Source organism: Bufo gargarizans, chromosome 6 (genome assembly GCF_014858855.1).
Source record: "Bufo gargarizans isolate SCDJY-AF-19 chromosome 6, ASM1485885v1, whole genome shotgun sequence".
In the NCBI taxonomy this organism is placed as follows: Eukaryota; Metazoa; Chordata; class Amphibia; order Anura; family Bufonidae; genus Bufo; species Bufo gargarizans.
The window spans coordinates 138,597,396-138,619,501 of record NC_058085.1 but is presented as its reverse complement, the minus strand read 5'-3'; the positions used below and the strand labels follow the sequence as shown (position 1 = coordinate 138,619,501).

The window sequence follows — 22,106 nt, the reverse complement described above, 5'->3', positions numbered from 1 at the left end:
TACTGTATGTCATAATGTATAATACTGTTGAGGGGCCCTGACAATAAAATCTTTTAGTCCTTCTCCTGGCTGAGCCCCTTCTGAGTTTAGGTCCCATAGCAGCCTCTTCCACTGTAGCTATGCCCCTGGGTTCCAGTCCACAGCCGTCCAGGTTTTTTGTTCACAACAACACTGCAAATGAAGGCTGTGGCTGGTTGTGGCCCTGTGACACCAAGGGTCCTTCTGCTAAGTGCCTGGAAATGGTCTGGGCAGAGACAGGAGTGCGTTATGAAGGTGCCACCTGTGTCTGGATTTTGGGCAACAAAACTGTGGGAGCTGCTCATGCTTATCAGCAAGCAAACTATCCTCTTTATTGGTCTGCATGGGCCATCCAGAGCCTGTTCGTCATGTGTGCGTGCCCTCACATAACCACAATTTACTACCACTAATGTCCTTTAGGACTACTTAACACCTATTAATCCTGCACCTACCAAGATCCTAAGACTTAACTTTTATTAGTTATTGTTACTAAAATTTATATAAGTGACAAATAGTGATTTAAAATTCCCAGTATCACTGGCCTTTATATATCACTTAGGGCACTTAGGGCATATTGTCAGTATACACTACTGCCGTATCAGGCTGCGCGCTTGCCTGTATTGTACTGGGGGGGCAGTGTGTAAGCTCTGATTTTAAACAGTTAATCACTGTGGCCTATTGATATAGGAATGATGAAAGACACAGTGCCGATACAATACAGGCAAGCGCGCAGCCTGATACGGCAGTAGTAGTGATCGAATCTATTAGTAGGCATATTCAGTCAGATGACCATACTGACAATATGCCCTAAGTGATATATAAAGGCCAGTGATACTGGGAATTTGAAATCACTATTTGTCACTTATATAAATTTTAGTAAGAATAACTAATAAAAGTTAAGTCTTAGGATCTTGGTAGGTGCAGGATTAATAGGTGTTAAGTAGTCCTAAAGGACATTAGTGGTAGTAAATTGTTGTAAACACACTGTATCCTTGCACTTAAAGGGAAAGTTTAGAATTTGTAGCTCACATAACCACTGCTCCCACCACCTCCTAACAGCTAGGTCAGAACAGCCTAAATGGCAGAAAATTTGCTTCTCTTAGTCCAATGATGTGTCCCCCTCTCAAAATCTGTGAACTGGGCAAAATGTCTTTGAGTGCGTTATAGAGTCATCTTCTAGCAGTCAACGATCTCTCACCAAGAGGTACACTAACCAAAGATAGACTCCAAGAACCTTTTTATAGAGCGGTGGAAAGCACACCTGTAATCTGTTACATATCTGCCTGAGACATAACTGCTTGCCAATTTATGCAGCAATCCACCATTTCTATCTGCATGCGTAATTTTTTATTTACAGTATTTATTTTTTTATTGTAAACTTCCCAAATAGTGTAATAAGCACAGTTCCTAATTGACGTTTTTTGTTTCTTCATAGAAAGTGACATCAACTACCTTATGAGCATTGCTCTAGATAAAATAGCCTTTCTGCCCTTTGGATACCTGATGGATCAGTGGCGTTGGAAGGTGTTTGATGGAAGAACCCCAGAATCAGAGTATAACCAACAGTGGTGGAACCTCAGGTCAGTTCCTTTCCAATTGAAGTGTATAATTCATTTAGAAATAGATTTTAATTTCTTACAAACAATTTATATGTAATTGTATGTTTATTTATTAATATGTAACCTTTAGGTTGACCTGGCTTCCATGCGTAAACCTGTAATTTATGTAATAAGCTTAAAATTCTAATTGTCTCCAACTCCAGGCTGAAATATCAGGGGTTGTGTCCTCCAGTTTTCAGATCTGAAGAGGATTTTGATCCTGGAGCCAAGTTCCACATCCCAGCCAATGTTCCATACATCAGGTAACAAGACTGGAATCGTAAAATATTATCTGTGCAATGTACTGACACTGAAGACTATCAAAACGCTCACCGTGTGACTGATTTTTCAATTTGGAAAACCAACAATGATGTTCCATGACTGCAACCAACAGCCAGTAGGGTGGAAAGCCATTTTAATGGTGCATTGACATGTATTATTTTTAGTTGACACAATAGGCACAAAAAAACCCCCATAGAAATCAGAAGCAGCACTTTTTTCCTATGACTGTCTTGAGATTTTGTGCAAATCAAGCCAATAGTAGCCATGAAACCAGCACATGTACCATATATTACGAACTATAAGAAACACGTAGGATTTAGAGGAGGAAAATCAGAAAATAAATTTCTCAGACCCCCCTCACTCCTTAACAGGCTCCAGAATCATACCCTCATTCTTCATCAGACATTAGATCAGACCCCATAATCAGATCCACAAACTCCATCAGATCCTGCAACCTCCATCAGCCTCAGATCAGACCCCCTCCCTCAGCCTCAGATCGGACCCCCATCAGAAATTAGATCAGACATAAAAAAAAAAAAAAAAAATTGCCTTGCTTACTCCGGACAGCGCTGCCTCTCTGCAGATCCAGGACTCACAGCTTTCTGGTCTTCTTCTGGGCCACACTCTGCACTGTGACCTGACGTTGCGCAGCATCAGGTCATAATGCTTGCCTACATGCACTACATCCTGACACTGGACACAGTGCAGAGCAGAGCCCGGAAGAAGACCAGGGAGGGCGAGTACTGCCAGCGTAGTGCTTCCTTCACTGCTCCTCATGCCTCCTGCATACTAGTGAGTGCTTCTATAATGGAAGCAGCCATTAGCATTTGGACTTTAAGATACACTGCCATGGTCGGGAAGGGGGGGGGGGATGCCTCTTATAGTCCCACAAAATGCAGTAGATACGTTCTTGTACGTCTTTCAACAATACCTTCTGTATCTTCACTCCTAATGGGATATTTACATTTCTTTTTTTAAGGTACTTCATCAGTTTTGTCATTCAGTTCCAGTTCCATAAGGCTTTATGTGCAGCTGCAGGTCATACTGGACCTCTTCATAAATGTGACATCTACCAGTCAAGGGAGGCTGGAAAATTACTTGGGTGAGAACTAACAGCATCTTACTTCTTATACTTTTAAATATAAAATCTGTGATTATACATACAACTGGGTTTTACTCTCATCTGTTTTGTTAGTAATGTCTTGATCATACTTGACTTGAATTTACGGTCTCCTTATTGTAGAGATGCCATGAAGTTGGGCAATAGCAAACCTTGGCCTGAGGTGATGAAGGCAATCACTGGAAATACTAGTATGTCTGCTGAGCCCCTTGTGGAATACTTTAGACCACTGTCCGCTTGGTTGGAAGAGCAAAACAAGAACAACGGTGAAACTCTTGGCTGGCCAGAATACAACTGGAGTCCAGGTACTATGCAGAAATAGACCAACTTGTTCTGGGGGATCTTCACTGTGAAAAATAATCTGGGCCATTAAGTCACTACCTCAAAAAAATACATAACTGCAGAGCATTCTAAGCAGAAGCGAAGATTTTTATTCATTTTTAAGCACTTTCAATTTAAAGTGCACATATGAGCAGGATCAAGTCAGTCATACTGCTTGGTGGAGTTGATCTTGCTGAGTAACATATCTGTCTTGTGAAAATCTGTTATGGCATACCTGAGGAGAAAATACTTTCTTGTTATGCAAATAAAGGTTTCAATACACTCCGAGGTGGGCCTAGCCTCAGGTTCTCAGCTTTTCAGTGCTGGCCCTACCTGTTGGTATACTAAAGCCTTCATTTTGCTTAAAAATGAAATCTTTGTTCTCATGAATGCCACAACTGATTTTCACAAGAAGGATATAATTTTAATCGGCAGGGTCAACACTAAATAGGTTTGATCCTGCTGATGGATGCCTTTTTAAAGAGTTGAGGCTCCCATTACATTAGTATAGAATACACCTAGAACATGTTGACATGGCAGAGAAAGACCCTAAACAATGACAGTTGTGGGTGATATCAGATGTACACCAGGTTGATGAACATCAAGACATCGGACAGGGTATTATTAATGATGGCTTCTAATCCTGTCCTGTTCTAATATGTATTCATAGTAGAGGAAGAGAATGGAAACATATCTCACAATATTGCTTAATCAACATATGGTTTTCTAAGATAGCATCTAGAATGGGGTCCATATGACCAATGTTTCCAGTGCGTTTGGACCCTAGCTCTGAATCGTAGATCAGGAGCATAGATGAGCTTATGTTGTATGTATTGGTTTACCAAAGAAATGTCCTCAGAGACAATGGATGTGAGGGAAAGTTTCCAAGTTCTGGAGATATCTTTGCAGAACAGCAGTAAAGATGTTGGGGCTAATCCATCTCACTTCAAGTGCGAGAGAGGCCAGGCCAAATGCATAGCACAGCTAGAACAGGAGTAGGAGATTTGGGTGCACAAAACATGTGAAAGAAGGACCAATACTTATGCCCACAAAGGAAAACTAAAACGTTAGTACCACCACATGTGAGCCATGGTTCCCTTCTCCCCACGGTTGCACCAGTAGGATGGTTCATAACCAGAAAATATGAACTAGCCTCATGGGTGTCAAATTCCATCTGAGGTTGAATCTTGTGATTCTGCTGTGCATGGTTGGTACAGTTTGAGCCTGTAATTGACCATTGAAGAGCCTCCTTCTAGAACATTATTTAAAGTTTACATAAATTCCTCCTTCCAATTTAACACACAATTTGGTTTAGTCTTTGTAAAGAGTAAAAGGGGCTAGATATGCAATAAAAGTTTCTAGTATGAGTTGTGTATCTACAAAACAGTTTCTCTGTAGATGCATGTTTGGGAAGAGTATGGGGCAATGGGGTTATAGACCGCATTGCCTCATACGGGGCAATGGATGGATTGCAGTATTTGGAATGAGAAATGTGTGATGTAGGGGGGTTCAAAACTGGCCAAGTTGCCTGTATAAAATAATTTTCCGACATTGTCAATACCATTCTGTGTCCAGCTAGTAATATTTGAATCTAGTATGTGGAATGTGTGAGTGGTTTGAAAGAGACTGAGGGGATAAATAGACTTTTTGACTTTGACAGAGATCCATATATGAATAGCTATCCATGGTAGACTTGGATAGTAGTGATGGGCTCATTTAATGGCACGTGCAACCAATAAAGCCCTAAGTAAGGCTACTTTCACTTTAGCGTTTTTTTTGCAGATCCGTCATGGATCTGCAAAAACGCTTCCGTTACAATAATACAACCGCATGCATCCGTCATGAACGGATCTGGTTGTATTATGTCTTTTATAGCCATGACGGATCAGTCATGACCACCATTAAAAGTCAATGGAGGACGGATCCGTTTTCTATTATGTCTTGCTCCGCACCACAACGCGGACAGAAAAACGCTGCTTGCAGCATTTTTCTGTCCGTGATGGGGACACAACCAAACTGAACGGAATGCATTTTGGTGCGTTCAGTTTTGTCCCCATTGACAATGAATGGGGACAAAACTGAAGCGTTTTCTTCTACTATTGAGATCCTATGACAGATCTCAATAGTGGAATTGAAAACGCAGATGTGAAAGTAGCCCCAGTTGCTCTGGCTAAATGCTGTTTCATGTTGAATCCATTTTTGTGAATTGGATGGCGCCCACCGGTATTTTAGGTGATCAATAAGCCTACATTGATAATAATCTAAAAAAAAAGCCTTTTCCCTGCGTTATTTAGTGCAGGGCAAAGGAGAACATCAGAGCATGAAATGAAAATACTACTTTGTTTCTCCAGCAAGGTCTTAATGAAGAGTGTATTGGCAAGGAAGAGTTTGATTTTGTGATCCCTAAAACACCACAAATTCTTACCTTTTTTTGGATACCCAAGATACATATAGGTTTACACTCATTAAAGGGTAGTATTTGTATCTGGGGTTGACACCGAATAATAACATCAATGTTAATCATATCTTACGTGAGTTTGTTACAGCGTTACCATCCTATACCTGTAACTCAATGGAATGAGCAAAAGGCAGTCCCTTAGTGACCACCCATATGCCTTTTTACAGTGGTCACTAAGGCCGCTGCTTTTTTATGGCAGCCCAGTGTAAGCACTGCAACGGTCTCCCGTGCAGCGGAGAGTGGGGACCCGGCTCTTGTATGAGAGCCGCGGCCCTGCTCTAACAGCTGGGACCGTCAGGAGTGGCGATCTGGGCTGTTTAACACTTTACATGCCGCGTGCAATGGTGCCCACCACATGTAAAGTGCTGACAGAGGGAGCGGACTCCCTCTGTCTCCCATCGGCACTCCGAATGCGATCGTGGGGTGCCGATGTGTGTGTGAAAGTTGCCTGGGGTCTGATGTAGGCCCCAGACCAGCCTTCAGTAATTTCTAGCAGGCTGCGCCTCTATGTCGCAGCCTGTCGGTCAATGTCAGAATAGCACTGATATTAGAATGCAGTGCACTGTAGAGAGAGAGTGCATTGCATTTTAAAAGCAATCAAACAAGCTGTCTGTTATAGTCCCCTTGTGGGGCTATTAAGTGGTAAAAAAAACTAATTTATTCAATAAAAAAAATCCCATTAAAAAAATTACACTTATTTTCATTGGAAATACACTTTTCAATGAAAAAAAATAGCAAAAAAAAATAAAATCTTCCCCATATGTTTGGTATTTCCACATCTGTAACGACCCGGACTACAAAAATGTCACGTAAATGATCCCCTACGGTGAACACCATAAAAAAAAAAAAAAATGTGCTAATTTATTTTTAATAGCATAATAACAAGCGATCAAAAAGAGCCATTTACTCCAAAATGATACCAATTAAAAATACAAGCCGTCCTCCAAAAATCAAGCCCTCACACAACTCCATATAAAGAAAAATAAAAAAAGTTATGGGTCTTGAAGTAGTAAAACGTAAAAATATATATATATATATATATATATATATATTACAGGTCCTTCTATAAAAATTAGCATATTGTGATAAAGTTCATTATTTTCTGTAATGTACTGATAAACATTAAACTTTCATATATTTTAGATTCATTACATGCCAACTGAAGTAGTTCAAGCCTTTTATTGTTTTAATATTGATGATTTTGGCAAACAGCTCATGAAAACCCAAATTTCCCATCTCAAAAAAATTAGCATATTTCATCCGACCAATAAAAGAAAAGTGTTTTTAATACAAAAAAAAAGTCAACCGTCAAATAATGATGTTCAGTTATGCACTCAATACTTGGTCGGGAATCCTTTTGCAGAAATGACTGCTTCAATGCGGCGTGGCATGGAGGCAATCAGCCTGTGGCACTGCTGAGGTGTTATGGAGGCCCAGGATGCTTCGATAGCGGCCTCTTGCGTCTCTCAACTTTCTCTTCCCAATATCCCACAGATTTTCTATTGGGTTCAGGTCAGGAGAGTTGGCAGGCCAATTGAGCACAGCAATACCATGGTCAGTAAACCATTTACCAGTGGTTTTGGCACTGTGAGCAGGTGCCAGGTCGTGCTGAAAAATGAAATCTTCATCTCCATAAAGCTTTTCAGCAGATGGAAGCATGAGGTGCTCCAAAATCTCCTGATAGCTAGCTGTATTGACCCTGCCCTTGATAAAACACAGTGGACCAACACCAGCAGCTGACATGGCACCCCAGACCATCACTGACTGTGGGTACTTGACACTAGACTTCAGGCATTTTGGCATTTCCCTCTCCCCAGTCTTCCTCCAGACTCTGGCACCTTGATTTCCGAATGACATGCAACAGTCCAGTGCTGCTTCTATGTAGCCCAGGTCAGGCGCTTCTGCCGCTGTTTCTGGTTCAAAAGTGGCTTGACCTGGGGAATGCGGCACATGTAGCCCATTTCCTGCACACGCCTGTACACGGTGGCTCTGGATGTTTCTACTCCAGACTCAGTCCACTGCTTCCGCAGGTCCCCCAAGGTCTGGAATCGGTCCTTCTCCACAATCTTCCTCAGGGTCCGGTCACCTCTTCTCGTTGTGCAGCGTTTTCTGCCACACTTTTTCCTTCCCACAGACTTCCCACTGAGGTGCCTTGATACAGCACTCTGGGAACAGCCTATTCGTTCAGAAATTTCTTTCTGTGTCTTACCCTCTTGCTTGAGGGTGTCAATGATGGCCTTCTGGACAGCAGTCAGGTCGGCAGTCTTGCCCATGATTGCGGTTTTGAGTAATGAACCAGGCTGGGAGTTTTTAAAAGCCTCAGGAATCTTTTGCAGGTGTTTAGAGTAAATTAGTTGATTCAGATGATTAGGTTAATAGCTCGTTTAGAGAACCTTTTCATGATATGCAAATTTTTTTAGATAGGAATATGGGTTTTTCATGAGCTGTATGCCAAAATCATCAATATTAAAACAATAAAAGGCTTGAACTACTTCAGTTGTGTGTAATGAATCTAAAATATATGAAAGTCTAATGTTTATCAGTACATTACAGAAAATAATGAACTTTATCACAATATGCAAATTTTTTTAGAAGGACCTGTACATATTTGGTATCACTGTAATCGTACTAACCCAGAGAATAAATATATTATGTTATTTATACCGAAAAATTTACGCTGTAAGATTTATAATGTAAAAATGCAGTGGCAGTATTTCAGTTTTTCCCCATCTCCCTCCCAGAAAGAGTTAATAAAAGTTCATCAGAAAGTTATGTGTACCGCACAATGGCACTATTAAAAACTACAACTTGTCCCGCAAAAAACAAGCCCTCATAAAGCTATATAGACGGAAAAATAAAAAAGTTAGAGCTCTTGGAACGCGACAATGAAAAAAGGAAGAATTTTATTCTGGACTCTGGATATAAATTATGGGCCAGATTTATCATTAGCTCAAGTCAGAATAATGGAGTGAATAAGTCGCAAATTTTTGCGCAATCACTAAATCTGCGCAAAAATTTGCGACTTTTTTCTGCTCTGCACTATGCTCGCCAGTTTTCTGAAAGTGGGCGTGTTTTCCCATGTAAATTAATCTCTAGACAGATTTACTATTGGGACTATTTAAAAAGTCGCAAAAAATTGCGCAATTTCACTCCAGTGAGGACCATGCTTTTCTTATGAGACTTTTTAATAGAACATGCGACTTTTTCGTAAAGATGTGCGACTTTTGTAAAGCTGCTTACTGACGGATAAACTGCTACCGTCAAACCACATTTATTACAGTCTTAAAGGGCCGTTCATAAATCTGACTTGGCTAAAACTGACTTTAGCCATATGTGAAAGTGGAGTGAGCTGTCAGAGTCATGATAAATCTGGCCCTATGTTTTTGTACTATGGACTGGCATTAGAGATGAACATGGTCACTTTGTATCGTCACTAAATATAAACTAGATGCAGGGGCTTGCATTTTACTTTTTAACTTCAGATAGACCGTATCCCTTTCTTGGATATGATGATTACTAAGGTGGAGGGCTTATTAATGACGGTGGTGTATCATAAATCCACTGCTTCTAACAGTTTCCTACATTGAGATAGCCACCATCCTGAGTCACTTTGTGAAGAAATCCATAAGGGACAGTACCTTGGGGTTAGACATAATTGCTCTGCAGTAGGGAACGTTATACCTCAGCTATGTAGTTGCAAGAATGTTTTTGGCTAGACACTATCTATCTAACTTCTTAAGAATGCTCTTTCACAAGATAGATAATTGCCATAGGTTGATTGCCACCTATGATGATTCGGGTAGAACTACCTTGGAGATTCTGTATAAGATTTGTCCCATCCTTTTACTTGATCATGACATCAATGATGTTCTTTCTTGTCATCCCAGTATTACATAATCATAATAGGGAGGAGTCTATGGGACAGATTGTTGCATAGCCATTACACTAGACCTACTCATGGCTCACAAAATCTTTGGCATGTTCAGGTGTGATGGTTGCCAAGCCGGTCAATAAGTTTCAGTTTCCACAGGTGTTCTCTATCAAATGCAAGGTTTTAGTAACTCTAAATCTTGGGGGGTGGTTTAAGGCTACGTCTACATGACGACATTTGTCGCGTGACAATAATTCGCGCGACAGTTGGGGCACAACTACACTGCAACATTTGTAGCGCAACATTTTGTTGCACTAATGTCGCGCGACAATTTTTATAATGGCAGTCTATGGTGTCGCACTGCAACATGCTGAATCTTGAATGGATTTTCTGCGACTGTTGCGTCGCAGTCCCAGCATGTTGCAGTGCGACACCATAGACTGCCATTATAAAAATTGTCGCGCGACATTAGTACAACAAAATGTTGCGCGACAAATGTCGTCGTGTAGACGTAGCCTAACTGTGTATCTATCCTTGTCCTCTTGACCATGAAGGAAAAAAGTTTTGAGAACTTCATAGGAGAATCTGTGATTGTGTAAATTAAGTAATTAAAGAAAGGTCATGTGAATGCTGCGCATGGTGGTAATACTTGTGTGCTCCGATTCTCCGCTTTGTTAGACCATCATAGAGACAGGGTGACTGGGATAGACTTATCTTACATAAAGAGGCGAGCTGGATCTGTATATTTAAATCCCAGTTAACATGGGGGTTTAAATGACAAGTTTTTTTTTTTTTTTCAACTTCCATTCGTCCGTATATTGTGTGTTGTATACTAGCCAGTGTATCTGTGTGAAATTGCACTACATTTAGTAGCCTAAAGCAGGGGATTTTAATCTGTATATACTCTGCTTTCTAGCGGTCATTCATCTGTCTTTTCTACTGTCCATGCCTTTCTTTTGGAACAGATTTTTTTGCACCTGATTTCTCAATTTTCTTTTTTTTTTTTTTCATATTATTTTACACATTATATGTATGTTCAGGTTTCTGTTATATTGATATGGCCCACATTATCGCATCCTGGCAAATGTGTCATGGGATGTCTGACCTAGGATGTATTTGCTGGGGCTTGAATATTTTAATCTTTCACATTCATTATCAGGTTTTTTTTAGGTGCTTTTCTTATTGGCAACATGGTTTTTGACTGCATTCAATATTGCCTATTAACTGGTCCTATTGGTTGACCTGTGCTTATTTGTTACTATATATCTTTAATCTGGGGTATTTATCATCTATATTTGGGTGACATTTTTTTCTCTCTCCTAGAGTTCCCTGATGAACCCATAGGGTTAGGACAGAGTAGGGATTTTTGTAGAGTGAGAATAGGATAAGGTTCCTGTGTAGGGCATAGACCCTGCATCATTAGGGAGTCCAGGTGTCGGTGAAGGGCAGGGGGGTTCCCACTACCCTCTCTTTTCCTGGTTTTGTTTTATTGACCTCACCCTTAGAGTTCTTTGTTTTTACCCCTTTACACCCAGGTTTGTTTATTGTACATGATTTACTTTTTGACCACTCTACAATGAGGTATCTGTGGGGGGTTTTCTGTACGTATTTATTAAGTCAAGTCTTTGGTATCTTTTCTCTGTGACAGTCTGTTTGTTTATATGGTACCGATGTATATGTATAATTCAATTGTCTGACCAAATTGAACAGTGATTTACTGCCTCCAGTATCCCCAATACACTGTATCAAATGCTTTTTCAGTGTCAATGCCATGTATTTTAAATGTATGTAAAACAAGAACAGGAAGATGTGAAGCTGGATGAATGTGTAGAAAAACCTTTCCAAGTTTAAAAAAGCGACCACCATACTCTACATGCTTTTGTCTACCAACGACTTGTATTAAATCCATCAAAGTTGAAAAAGCACAAGTACCAGGGCATGTTTAGTAGATGTTCTTATACTTTACTGAATAGAATGCTAACATGTTCTACAAAGTTTGCCCTGGTGCTTGTATCGTTTCAATTTTACAGCATGTATTTTTATTTTGATAGTAAGGGCCATATTCGTACTATGGAACCATTATTCTTTCAATGGTTCACTTATTTTAAAATCAACCATTATGATTTCCTCATTCCAGCTGGGAACATTGTGACCAATGAGACATCACCTGGGTCCACCTCCGTCGACTTCCTGGGAATGTCGTTGAGCAATGGGCAAGCATCAGCAGGAGCCTGGGTCCTCTTGGCAATTGGTATAGTCCTGGTTATCACCACCATTGTGTTGGGTGTCCAGTGTTCAAAAGTTAAACGTAGGGCAAAGAAATCCTCTTCCAAAATGGAGCTAAATTAACTTGGAGAGCCTACAACTAACATAGTGCCCTCGTTAGTAGAAGGACACTGCCAGCATTCTGAAACTTGGGGACACTCATTGTGAATTCCATCAGGGGAAATCTTGTTGACTATGCAAAGAACTTCATTCTTGAAAGATCAATCTACTAGCGCCTTCAAAACCAAATTTAGAGGATGAACTTTTACACATGTGCTAATGGGGAAGTTTAGGGTAACTGGGTAAAATTTAAATTCTGTTCTGTGAGTTATGATCATGTTCGATCTCTTCTCCATCAAATGGGAGCAATAAATATTGTAAGTGAAAACTTAACACTTTTGCCAGTTTGAATTATTTCCAGTATGCCAGCTGCCTTCTCATTTGGCTAAATCAATAGTCATGAGTCGTGCGACTGGAACTTTGTGTCATTTGGTTCTGTAGCTCAAGCCTCAATGTCTCAAGTAAAATGGTGGCTTGGTGCACACAAATGATGGCCTCCACTGTTGCACCATGGTTTTCCCTATATTTGCTTTACTCGGCTAACATTCTAGAAATGCATTTTACTTCATCTGCTCATCTTACATGTCCTTTTATAAACTTTGAGTTTACCCCAGCCTGAGGGAGATACGAACCCATCTGTCCTGACATCTGTGATGGAGAGACCCTTGCAAGTGATGAAGTGGACTGTCTGTCATGGGGGGTTCACAGGAGTTCTCTAATTGTAATGCTAGAAATTTGTCGATGACATTTAATTGGGTCAGGTGTAGTGTTCTGTGCCAACTCTTATTATCAACACCATAGGAACAAGTGGCCAACAATCCCAGTGATCTGTAATGATGAGCAGACAGCTGCTAGCTTTACCACCAAATCCCAGGCTACCATATCAAACACATGCTTCTGCTAAATGAGCAAATCAATTATTCACACAACTTGCCAAAAATGTGTTTGTCTTATCTTTTAATCTTCGTTTGTTCTGGTGTTGTGTATGTGTATTTATCAGACTGCAGCAAATACTGTTAGTAACAAATGGATTTATTTTTGTTTTCGAACATCACTCGAATTGTTCCAAAACCTTTTCATAAAATACTTTGTAAAACTTGTGATGTCTCATAAAATATGAAGAAGCATTGTGCCCTTACAAATGTGCGATACAGTTCAGTTTGTCTACACTTGTCCTGTCAACACTGGCATCTCGTCAGGATCTCCGATCCTAAATCTGAATGGACATGGCGGTTCACCTCCCCCTTTCTAGTTAATGGTGGGGGACTCACAAACAGGTGTCTCACTATTTGCATATAGGGATATCTGTCAATCAAGCAAAGCCAGACTGAAAGAAGCCAGCAGGGGGCAGCACAGCAGACGCTTTTCTCCACTCTTTTTTTTTTTTTTTTTTAAACTAGTTTCTCTGGAAAGCTACATTTTTGCAATATTAGTCCTTTGTAACCATATCTGTATTCCATGCCTGTGGTAAGGGCAGCGTGAATCTACTGACAGGGCCCTACAGACATTAAATTGGTCTAGCATTTATCACAGTAAAAAATACAATAGCTTTTTTTTCTGTATGGCATGTGGTTTTTATTTTTTTTACTGTGGACCACTCTTTTTTTCTAGAATGTTTTTGCCCTATACAGAAGGAGACCTTAAAAAAAAAACGCCAAAAAGAGATTGCCGGAGACCCAAAAACGCCTGTTATGATGAAATTTCCGTAACTCCGCTTACTTTAATTGAGCATTGTAACAATTCATGTACCAATTTGCACTATTTTGGGCTTTATTCTGCCATGATGACCTTATGCACTGACACTATCAGTTTATTTCCTCTGTTGCGCTGTCTATTCTACCTTATTTTGAAAACAATAAACAGATTTTGAAAAGAAAAATGCCACCCAAGTTACAAAAAGAAAAAAGTAGCAAAAAAAACCACTTGTGTGTCCTTTTACAAAAATCCCCGCACTCTGTATTTTGTAATCCGAGGTACCAGTAGAGGATGTGCCAAAGTAACATAAACTCAAAAGGATAATCCACAGCACTCCCCTGATATTGTACACATTTTTTAGGTTTTAATAAATCCAATTCTCTGATGAAGGTCTAGTAACTGACATGTCCGACACATGGGCCCTACAATATACTGTTCTCTGTATTATTCTTTATTTCAGCCTGCATATAATAAAATCTAAACAACTTGCACAATATAAAGGGCGTACTGTGGATTATCCTTTTGGGTCATGCATTGTGAGGACTGCTGAGTTTGTGCTTATAATGGAGTAAACCACCTGAATGCAAGCTCTGTGGTCCTGACAATATACAGTCCAGATGGATAAGGGGAGTAGGGTAGAAATACACGTAATAGTTATACAGAGAGGTGACAGACTCCCTTTAAGGCCTCCTACACATGGCTGTAGGTGTCCCATTGCAGTATTGCGGACTGCATTTGCAGATCCGCAATACACAGACACCATTCTGCGTGCATTCGGCATTCACTTCAATGGGTCTGCAAATCCGGAGGTGCGGAATGGTGCAGAACAGAAGCACGGAACTAAACCTACAGAAGCACTACGGAGTGCTTCCCTAGGGTTTCGTCTTGTACTTCCGTTCCACAAAAAGATAGAACATGTCGTATCTTTTTGCGGAAAGGGCGGATCGCGGACCCATTAAAGTGAATGGGTTCGCGATCCGCTGCGGCTGCCCTTCGGTCGGTGTTCGTGCATTGTGGCCCATGTGCAGGAGGCCTAAGGTTGGCCAAAACTCAAAGGGAGTCATTTACTAACAGATATACGCCAGTTTTCTGGTGTATATCTGTCGCAGATTGTGGCGCAAAGGTTAACCGCAATCTGCCACTTTTCCCTGCTCACGCCTGGTCTAAAAAAAAGGGGACTGGCTGGTGGGTCTGTCTTATTTGTCATTTTCTACACCTGTTTTAGGTGTACAAAATGTTCTAAATCTACGCCAGTATTTATTTAATTATTTTTTGTGTATATATTATTCACTTTCATGATTCTCCATTTTCTTGTACTGAGCTTGACACATTTTACGTCTACTGATCCTGGTAAAGCTTATGGTCACCTTTTGAACACCTTTTTTAAGTTTATTCTGCATAAAAGTTGCAGAACTTTCCAAACATATTTTGTGAAATTCCCCTGTTCTTCAAAAGTGACGTCATAGTCACAATTTTTGGGCCTAAATGGCTCAATAGATTTCACATTACATATGCCAGAAAACTAACTGGCATAGATTTCCATATCTGCTACATGGAATTCTACAGATGCATCAAAATATTAAGAGGTGTGCACTTTGTGCTAAATTTGGCGCATAGCTCATGCCAGCACAAACTAGATAAATTTATCTTGTACTGATACAAAATTACAGTCAGTATTCTAGTCCAGATCTGTTTTCACCGGTCAGTTGTATGGGAGAGTGTGGACACCAGAAAGGGAGGTCCCCAGTGGGCTATCTGCGTCTGTAGTTCCATTCTGTGGCCCCACAAAAAAAGATAGAAACTGTCCTATTCTTGTCCGCAATATGATCATATGAGTGCAGGACAGTAGTCCCGCGGGCGGCCCGATGCGCACAGTATCATAGTAACCTATGATGCTGTGCGCTCCCGTGTGCACAATGTATGCTGCTCCGGGACATATGGCCCGCTCACGGACCGTATGTCTCGGAGGGCATACGATCCTGTGCATGAGCCCTCACAGGGACAGACAGCTGCAGCAGAAGGGACACACCCAGTGAGCTGCTAGCTTGAAATAAATCTAATAGAGCAATTGGAGGAATGAATGTAGAGATCTCTGGATCCATGTGAGGTACAGGGCTGGTTTTCATTTTTACATTAATAATGGGCTAAATCCCTTTAAGGTTTCTCCCATCAGTTGGGGAATTCAGTAGGTGGTGCTGCACACTATTCTAAGGCTCCATTCACACATCCATAGAATGGGTCCGGATCTGTTCCGCAACATTGCGGAATTAATCAAGACCCATTCATTCTCTATGGGGTCGGAAGAGATGCGGACAGCACAAAGTGTGCTGTCCGCATCTGCATTTCCGGAGAGCGGCTCTCGAAAAAAATAGAACATGTTCTATTCCTGTGTGCAATTGCGGACAAGAATAGGCAGTTCTATGGGGGTGCCGGCCGGGTGTATTGCGGATCCGCAATCCACTACGGACGTGTGAATGGACCCTTTGTCAGAATTTTACAGAGATCTGTCCCTGTGCAGACCTAGCCTTAAATACATATTTTTTTTTTTAACAAAGTCCAGTTTTCTAATGTAACATTTCATAACATTTTACAGCTTTCCCTTTTTGCTCACCAACATTCTATGCTTTATATCACTGTTTTAAATGTACTATATGGACTGGAAAAAATCAAACGGCCTTCTCTTCATACAGCTGATCGGTGGGGGTGTCGGGCGTCGGACCCCTGCCGGTCTGATATTAATGATCTATCCTGAGGATAGGTCATCAATATTAAAAGCATGAAAACCCCCCAAAGCATGAAAAATAAGTATCAAAACTGCCCAGTTACAATAAATTGAAGAGTCATTGTATGCATATTATAGAAAATGAAGGTTTCTGAGCTAAAGACCATTAATGTTTCTCTTTTCACAGTGCAGGAACCGAAGTGATAAGTTAATGGTGCAGATTTATCAATGGTGTCACTCCACAAAAGTGGCATAAAAAAGTTGCAAATTATGGTACATGCCATATTTATGCGAAAATGTGTGACTTTTTGCACCTCTCAACACTTTTGAAAATTGACAAAGTGAGTGGGACTTAAAGGGAGGGCAAGGTTCCCAGTGACCTGACATACTTACTATAATTTATGCCAGAAACCAATGTGAACTATAACTGAAAACTACTCCAGCCTATAGCAGATGTAGATATGTGTTTCAGGCGCATAGATTGCCAAAAGATGCGTCACATTTATTAAGAGGCCTGCAGTGGCGTCATTAAAACTGCCTGGGCCCCACAGTAAATATTTGAACAGGCCCACCCCTTTGATCCCCTTAATGTAGATCTCAGACCAGACCAAAAAAATACTCGCCTCTCTTCTTCTGTGGGCAACTCCGCTCTTCATGCAGCACTTCGTCTAGGCACGCACCATACTGTGACCCGACGTCGTACTGCGCTCCTATGCACACTACGTTTTGTCCTGAAGCTGTGCGCTGCCAAGACTTAGGCGCAGGTGCCTGGAGAAGACCAGGGAGCGGTAAGTAATAACTCTGTTAGGACTAGGAGCGCTATACTCACTGCTCCCAGGGCCCTGAAATTAAGTTCATTTGTCCTCTTCCCGGACCCATTAGCAGCTGCTTTCCCTGGTAGCTACGGCCCTGGAGGCTAGTGATTTTTGATAAATTTGACAAGTCTTAATCCAGTGGACTTCTTGTTATGATTGACATAGAAAATTCCGGTATATATGACCTACTTTAACTTTCTCAGCTGCAAGATTCTGCTAGAGGAAATAGAATTCAGTATTGGACTCATGTTCCTTGGACCCACCAGAAGAAATTTTTCTCGGAGTCAAACCCCAATATCATCCATATAGTCTAATAGGTTTTGAATTAAAAAAATAGACCCTAGTAGCAAGTGACTGGCTCCAAATAGGATTTTTCTTCTGAATCTTTGGGGCTCACTATGGGTTTCAGAGACTGGGCCCACCAGAGAATCCTATGGTAGGCCAGTCCAACCCGGATAGTTTGTCATTCTGGTACAGATCCAGGTGAAGGACAGTCCTTCTAGTGATCTGAGATAACCGCCCACAGTATAGTAGGCCATTTTGTCATGTCCATGTTACCCCGTTCTTGGGCCCCACCAACATACAGCATTGCCTTGCTCTATAACGCTAGCTTAAAACAACCCCCTCTGCCACCCAAGTGTACCTCATGTTCTTACTATCATTGCACTTACAAGCTTCTCACCACAGCTACCTGGTGCTGGAGTTAGACAGCGTATACTACACACGTTATAATATTACTGTCCTGTTCACATGTCCATCGTGAAGATCAGATCTCATCTGACCAGTGCTATAAGGTAAGTAGCTGTTCTCTTGGTGTCTCTTATAATTTAATTCTCGATACTGCTGTGAAAATTGAATGACCTGGATGAGTATGAAATCTCTGGGGGATAAGTGATAATTAGGTTCAATGATTTAGATTATACATGTAAAATCAAAATCCTAGAACAGCATGCTCATGTGAATGTATTCTGTGAATTGTACTGAAATGATGGCAATCACGTGATTTGAGTTGATAGTTTTTGTCCCATTTTTTTAAATCTTGCAGAATGTTTCAAGAACAACTGTGATCACTGTCCCCGTCCCAAGTGAGACATTTGCTCCAGGAAGTCAGATTTGCAGTCGTATAATGGAGAAGAAAAGCATCAGGGAGACGCTCCTTGATTACAAGGTCCCTATGGATAGAGTTTTCCATTGCTCTTTAGTAACCAGGATCCTAATACCATATGCAGGTCTGCAGGGAAAACTGAATACAACAGAATCTTGCTTTTCTGTTAAGACTGATTTTCTCACATCCTTTTTATATAGTGGACACAAATACAGTTGTATGTATTTAATGCCTAGTCATTCCTAAAGTATTCAGGTAAAGTAGAAATGCTTAATATTTCACACATTTCCTACCATTCTATTAAATTCCTAAAGGCAAACTAGCAAAGTATAAAATACTCCCTTCCAGAGGTTGTACAGGTACATCACCATAACACACCTGAGGACAATACTGGTCTCTTTCTCTTGTTCTCAGTAAGACAGTTCTTTTGTTCTGCTATTTTATAACTAAAAGTGTACTTTATAAAGGACCTATGCCCAAACTATGAAGTGCTCATTTGTGAGAATCCAACCCCTATAATGTCCCCCCCTAATGCCTGGGCCCCTCATATAGGTTATACTTACCCTGATCCCTGGCACTTGCGTTGCTCCTGATGCCCGCATGGCCGCTGCTGCATCTCCCCGTTGCGGGGGGCACAGACAATAGCAGGCCTCGACAGGGCAAGCCTCCCTAGCATCCCCTTTGCAGTCTGCCCCATCTCCCGTTGCTGGATGATTTCATCCGTGCGAAGGGGAGATGCAGCGGCGGCGGGCATCAGAAGCATTGCGGATGCCAGGGAGCGGGGTAAGAATAACCTATATGAGGGGGTTGTATAACCCCTTTAATTTTTTTCCTCTTGTTTTTCATTAAGAACGTTCTATTCTTCTGCTTTTTGATAAGTGTAGTTTATTTTGCATTTCGTTTATTTTAAGTTTCATTATTTAATGTTTTCACATCAATAAAGGCTTCATAACATTTGATATCTGTTAATGCCCAGGTCACAGTTCAATTATTTGGTCAGTTATTTCCATCAGTTATTGTGAGCCAAAACCAGGAGTGAAGCCTACCCAGAGATCAGATGTAATGGAAAGATTTCCTCCAGACACAATAACTGATGGAAATTAATGACCAAATACAGTTGCAAGAAAAAGTATGTGAACCCTTTGGAATGATATGGATTTCTGCACAATTTGGTCATAAAATGGGATCTGATCTTCATCTAAGTCACAACAATAGACAATCACAGTCTGCTTAAACTAATAACACAAAGAATTAAATGTTACCATGTTTTTATTGAACACACCATGTAAACATTCACAGTGCAGGTGGAAAAAGTATGTGAACCCTTGGATTTAATAACTGGTTGAACGTCCTTTGGCAGCAATAACTTCAACCAAACGTTTCCTGTAGTTGCAGATCAGACGTGCACAACGGTCAGGAGTAATTCTTGACAATTCTTCTTTACAGAACTGTTTCAGTTCAGTAATATTCTTGGGATGTCTGGTGTGAATCGCTTTCTTGAGGTCATGCCACAGCATCTCAATCGGGTTGAGGTCAGGACTCTGTGTGTTTGGCCCTAATTGAATGGATGGGTACATGGCAAGGAAAGCAGTGTATAAATGACCCATGTGAAGTATGCATGCTTCAGTGCAGTGATCAGGAATATAAAAAGGAGCCAGAGCTGAGTATGCACCTCCCAAGTGTTAACATAAATGTAAGAAGAATGACCTGACAATGTGGTTCACTGTTCATTAACGCCTATGTATAAAGCATTAGTAAAAAGGTTATATAACCACACAATGTCTGATTAGCTATCATTAGAAGTTTTACTCTGCACTGCACTATATATAATAAGTGCATTAACCCTTCAAGAGCCTTTCACATGTTGTTGAAGTGCCCAAAGACCACTTAAAATCACGTTTATTGCTCTTCAACTAAAACACTCCTGGTTGGCCTTCTTGAGGTTGAGTTTCAAATCTTGAGGAGTCCTCTCCTGCATAACGGAAACGGGACAGATCTGTTTCGCAGCCCATAGATTTCTATTATGACAGAATGAATAACTGAATGCCTCTAAAGGCATTCCGTCACAGAATTGTGTTATGTTCTGTGGTAACGGAATCCATAATGCAATTCTGCTTTTACCACCAAACGAAGCGCAAACGAATTTCATAACATGAAATTCGCTCATCCCTAGTTATTATGGATTGCAAATTGATCTTGCTTAAAAACGGCGCTCACGTGGAGTACTTTTTTTTTTTTTCCTAATGTCAGTGTAATTGTGAAAATTTAAAATTTTGTTTTGGATATCCTAGATAAAGGAATAACTATATTGTGGTCTACTGTGACTACTCTTTAATGTACAGTATATATATATATATGCATGCGTATTTAAAAGATTTTTTTAATACATTGATATTGATTGACCTATACTCATTATCTTTATACTAATAGGGGTCTGACACCTGGCACCCCCAATGATCAAATGTTTTGGGCAGTTTCTGTTGCCAGAAACTATACAGTGGGCAGAGCAGGAATCAGAAGGTTCTGTCCACTGTATAGTGATCATGTCAGGGTACTGTGACTCAAGTTGAACTGAGTAAAAGTATACAGATGTATCTTCCATCGATCTGATGTTGATTACCTATTGTGAGGGCAGGACAATATCTGAAACCTCTTTAACCAATATATATATATATATATATATATATATATATACATATACATATATATATATGTATACAGGGAGTGCAGAATTATTAGGCAAATGAGTATTTTGACCACATCATCCTCTTTATGCATGTTGTCTTACTCCAAGCTGTATAGGCTCGAAAGCCTACTACCAATTAAGCATATTAGGTGATGTGCATCTCTGTAATGAGAAGGGGTGTTGTCTAATGACATCAACACCCTATATCAGGTGTGCATAATTATTAGGCAACTTCCTTTCCTTTGGCAAAATGGGTCAAAAGAAGGACTTGACAGGCTCAGAAAAGTCAAAAATAGTGAGATATCTTGCAGAGGGATGCAGCACTCTTAAAATTGCAAAGCTTCTGAAGCGTGATCATCGAACAATCAAGCGTTTCATTCAAAATAGTCAACAGGGTCGCAAGAAGCGTGTGGAAAAACCAAGGCGCAAAATAACTGCCCATGAACTGAGAAAAGTCAAGCGTGCAGCTGCCAAGATGCCACTTGCCACCAGTTTGGCCATATTTCAGAGCTGCAACATCACTGGAGTGCCCAAAAGCACAAGGTCTGCAATACTCAGAGACATGGCCAAGGTAAGAAAGGCTGAAAGACGACCACCACTGAACAAGACACACAAGCTGAAACGTCAAGACTGGGCCAAGAAATATCTCAAGACTGATTTTTCTAAGGTTTTATGGACTGATGAAATGAGAGTAAGTCTTGATGGGCCAGATGGATGGGCCCGTGGCTGGATTGGTAAAGGGCAGAGAGCTCCAGTCCGACTCAGACGCCAGCAAGGTGGAGGTGGAGTACTGGTTTGGGCTGGTATCATCAAAGATGAGCTTGTGGGGCCTTTTTGGGTTGAGGATGGAGTCAAGCTCAACTCCCAGTCCTACTGCCAGTTTCTGGAAGACACCTTCTTCAAGCAGTGGTACAGGAAGAAGTCTGCATCCTTCAAGAAAAACATGATTTTCATGCAGGACAATGCTCCATCACATGCGTCCAAGTACTCCACAGCGTGCCTGGCAAGAAAGGGTATAAAAGAAGAAAATCTAATGACATGGCCTCCTTGTTCACCTGATCTGAACCCCATTGAGAACCTGTGGTCCATC

The 22,106-nt window shown here is 40.8% G+C and overlaps 1 protein-coding gene across 2 annotated transcripts in view; it reads left to right on the top strand.

Moving 5' to 3' along the window:
* The window catches only part of ACE (angiotensin I converting enzyme), a 90,286-nt gene extending 71,030 nt beyond the window's left edge, over positions 1–19,256 (top strand). Inside the window, exons 21-25 of one of the 2 annotated variants that reach the window (XM_044298165.1) lie at positions 1,454–1,598; positions 1,781–1,879; positions 2,878–3,000; positions 3,142–3,323; positions 18,271–19,256. In XM_044298165.1, the coding sequence (XP_044154100.1) occupies positions 1,454–1,598; positions 1,781–1,879; positions 2,878–3,000; positions 3,142–3,323; positions 18,271–18,314 (593 nt within the window). In that variant the 3' untranslated portion in view covers positions 18,315–19,256. Of the gene's footprint in view, positions 1–1,453; positions 1,599–1,780; positions 1,880–2,877; positions 3,001–3,141; positions 3,324–11,805; positions 12,327–18,270 lie in introns of those variants that run through there. The other variant, XM_044298164.1, reaches the window with a different exon arrangement.
* Positions 19,257–22,106: the final 2,850 nt, after the last annotated feature.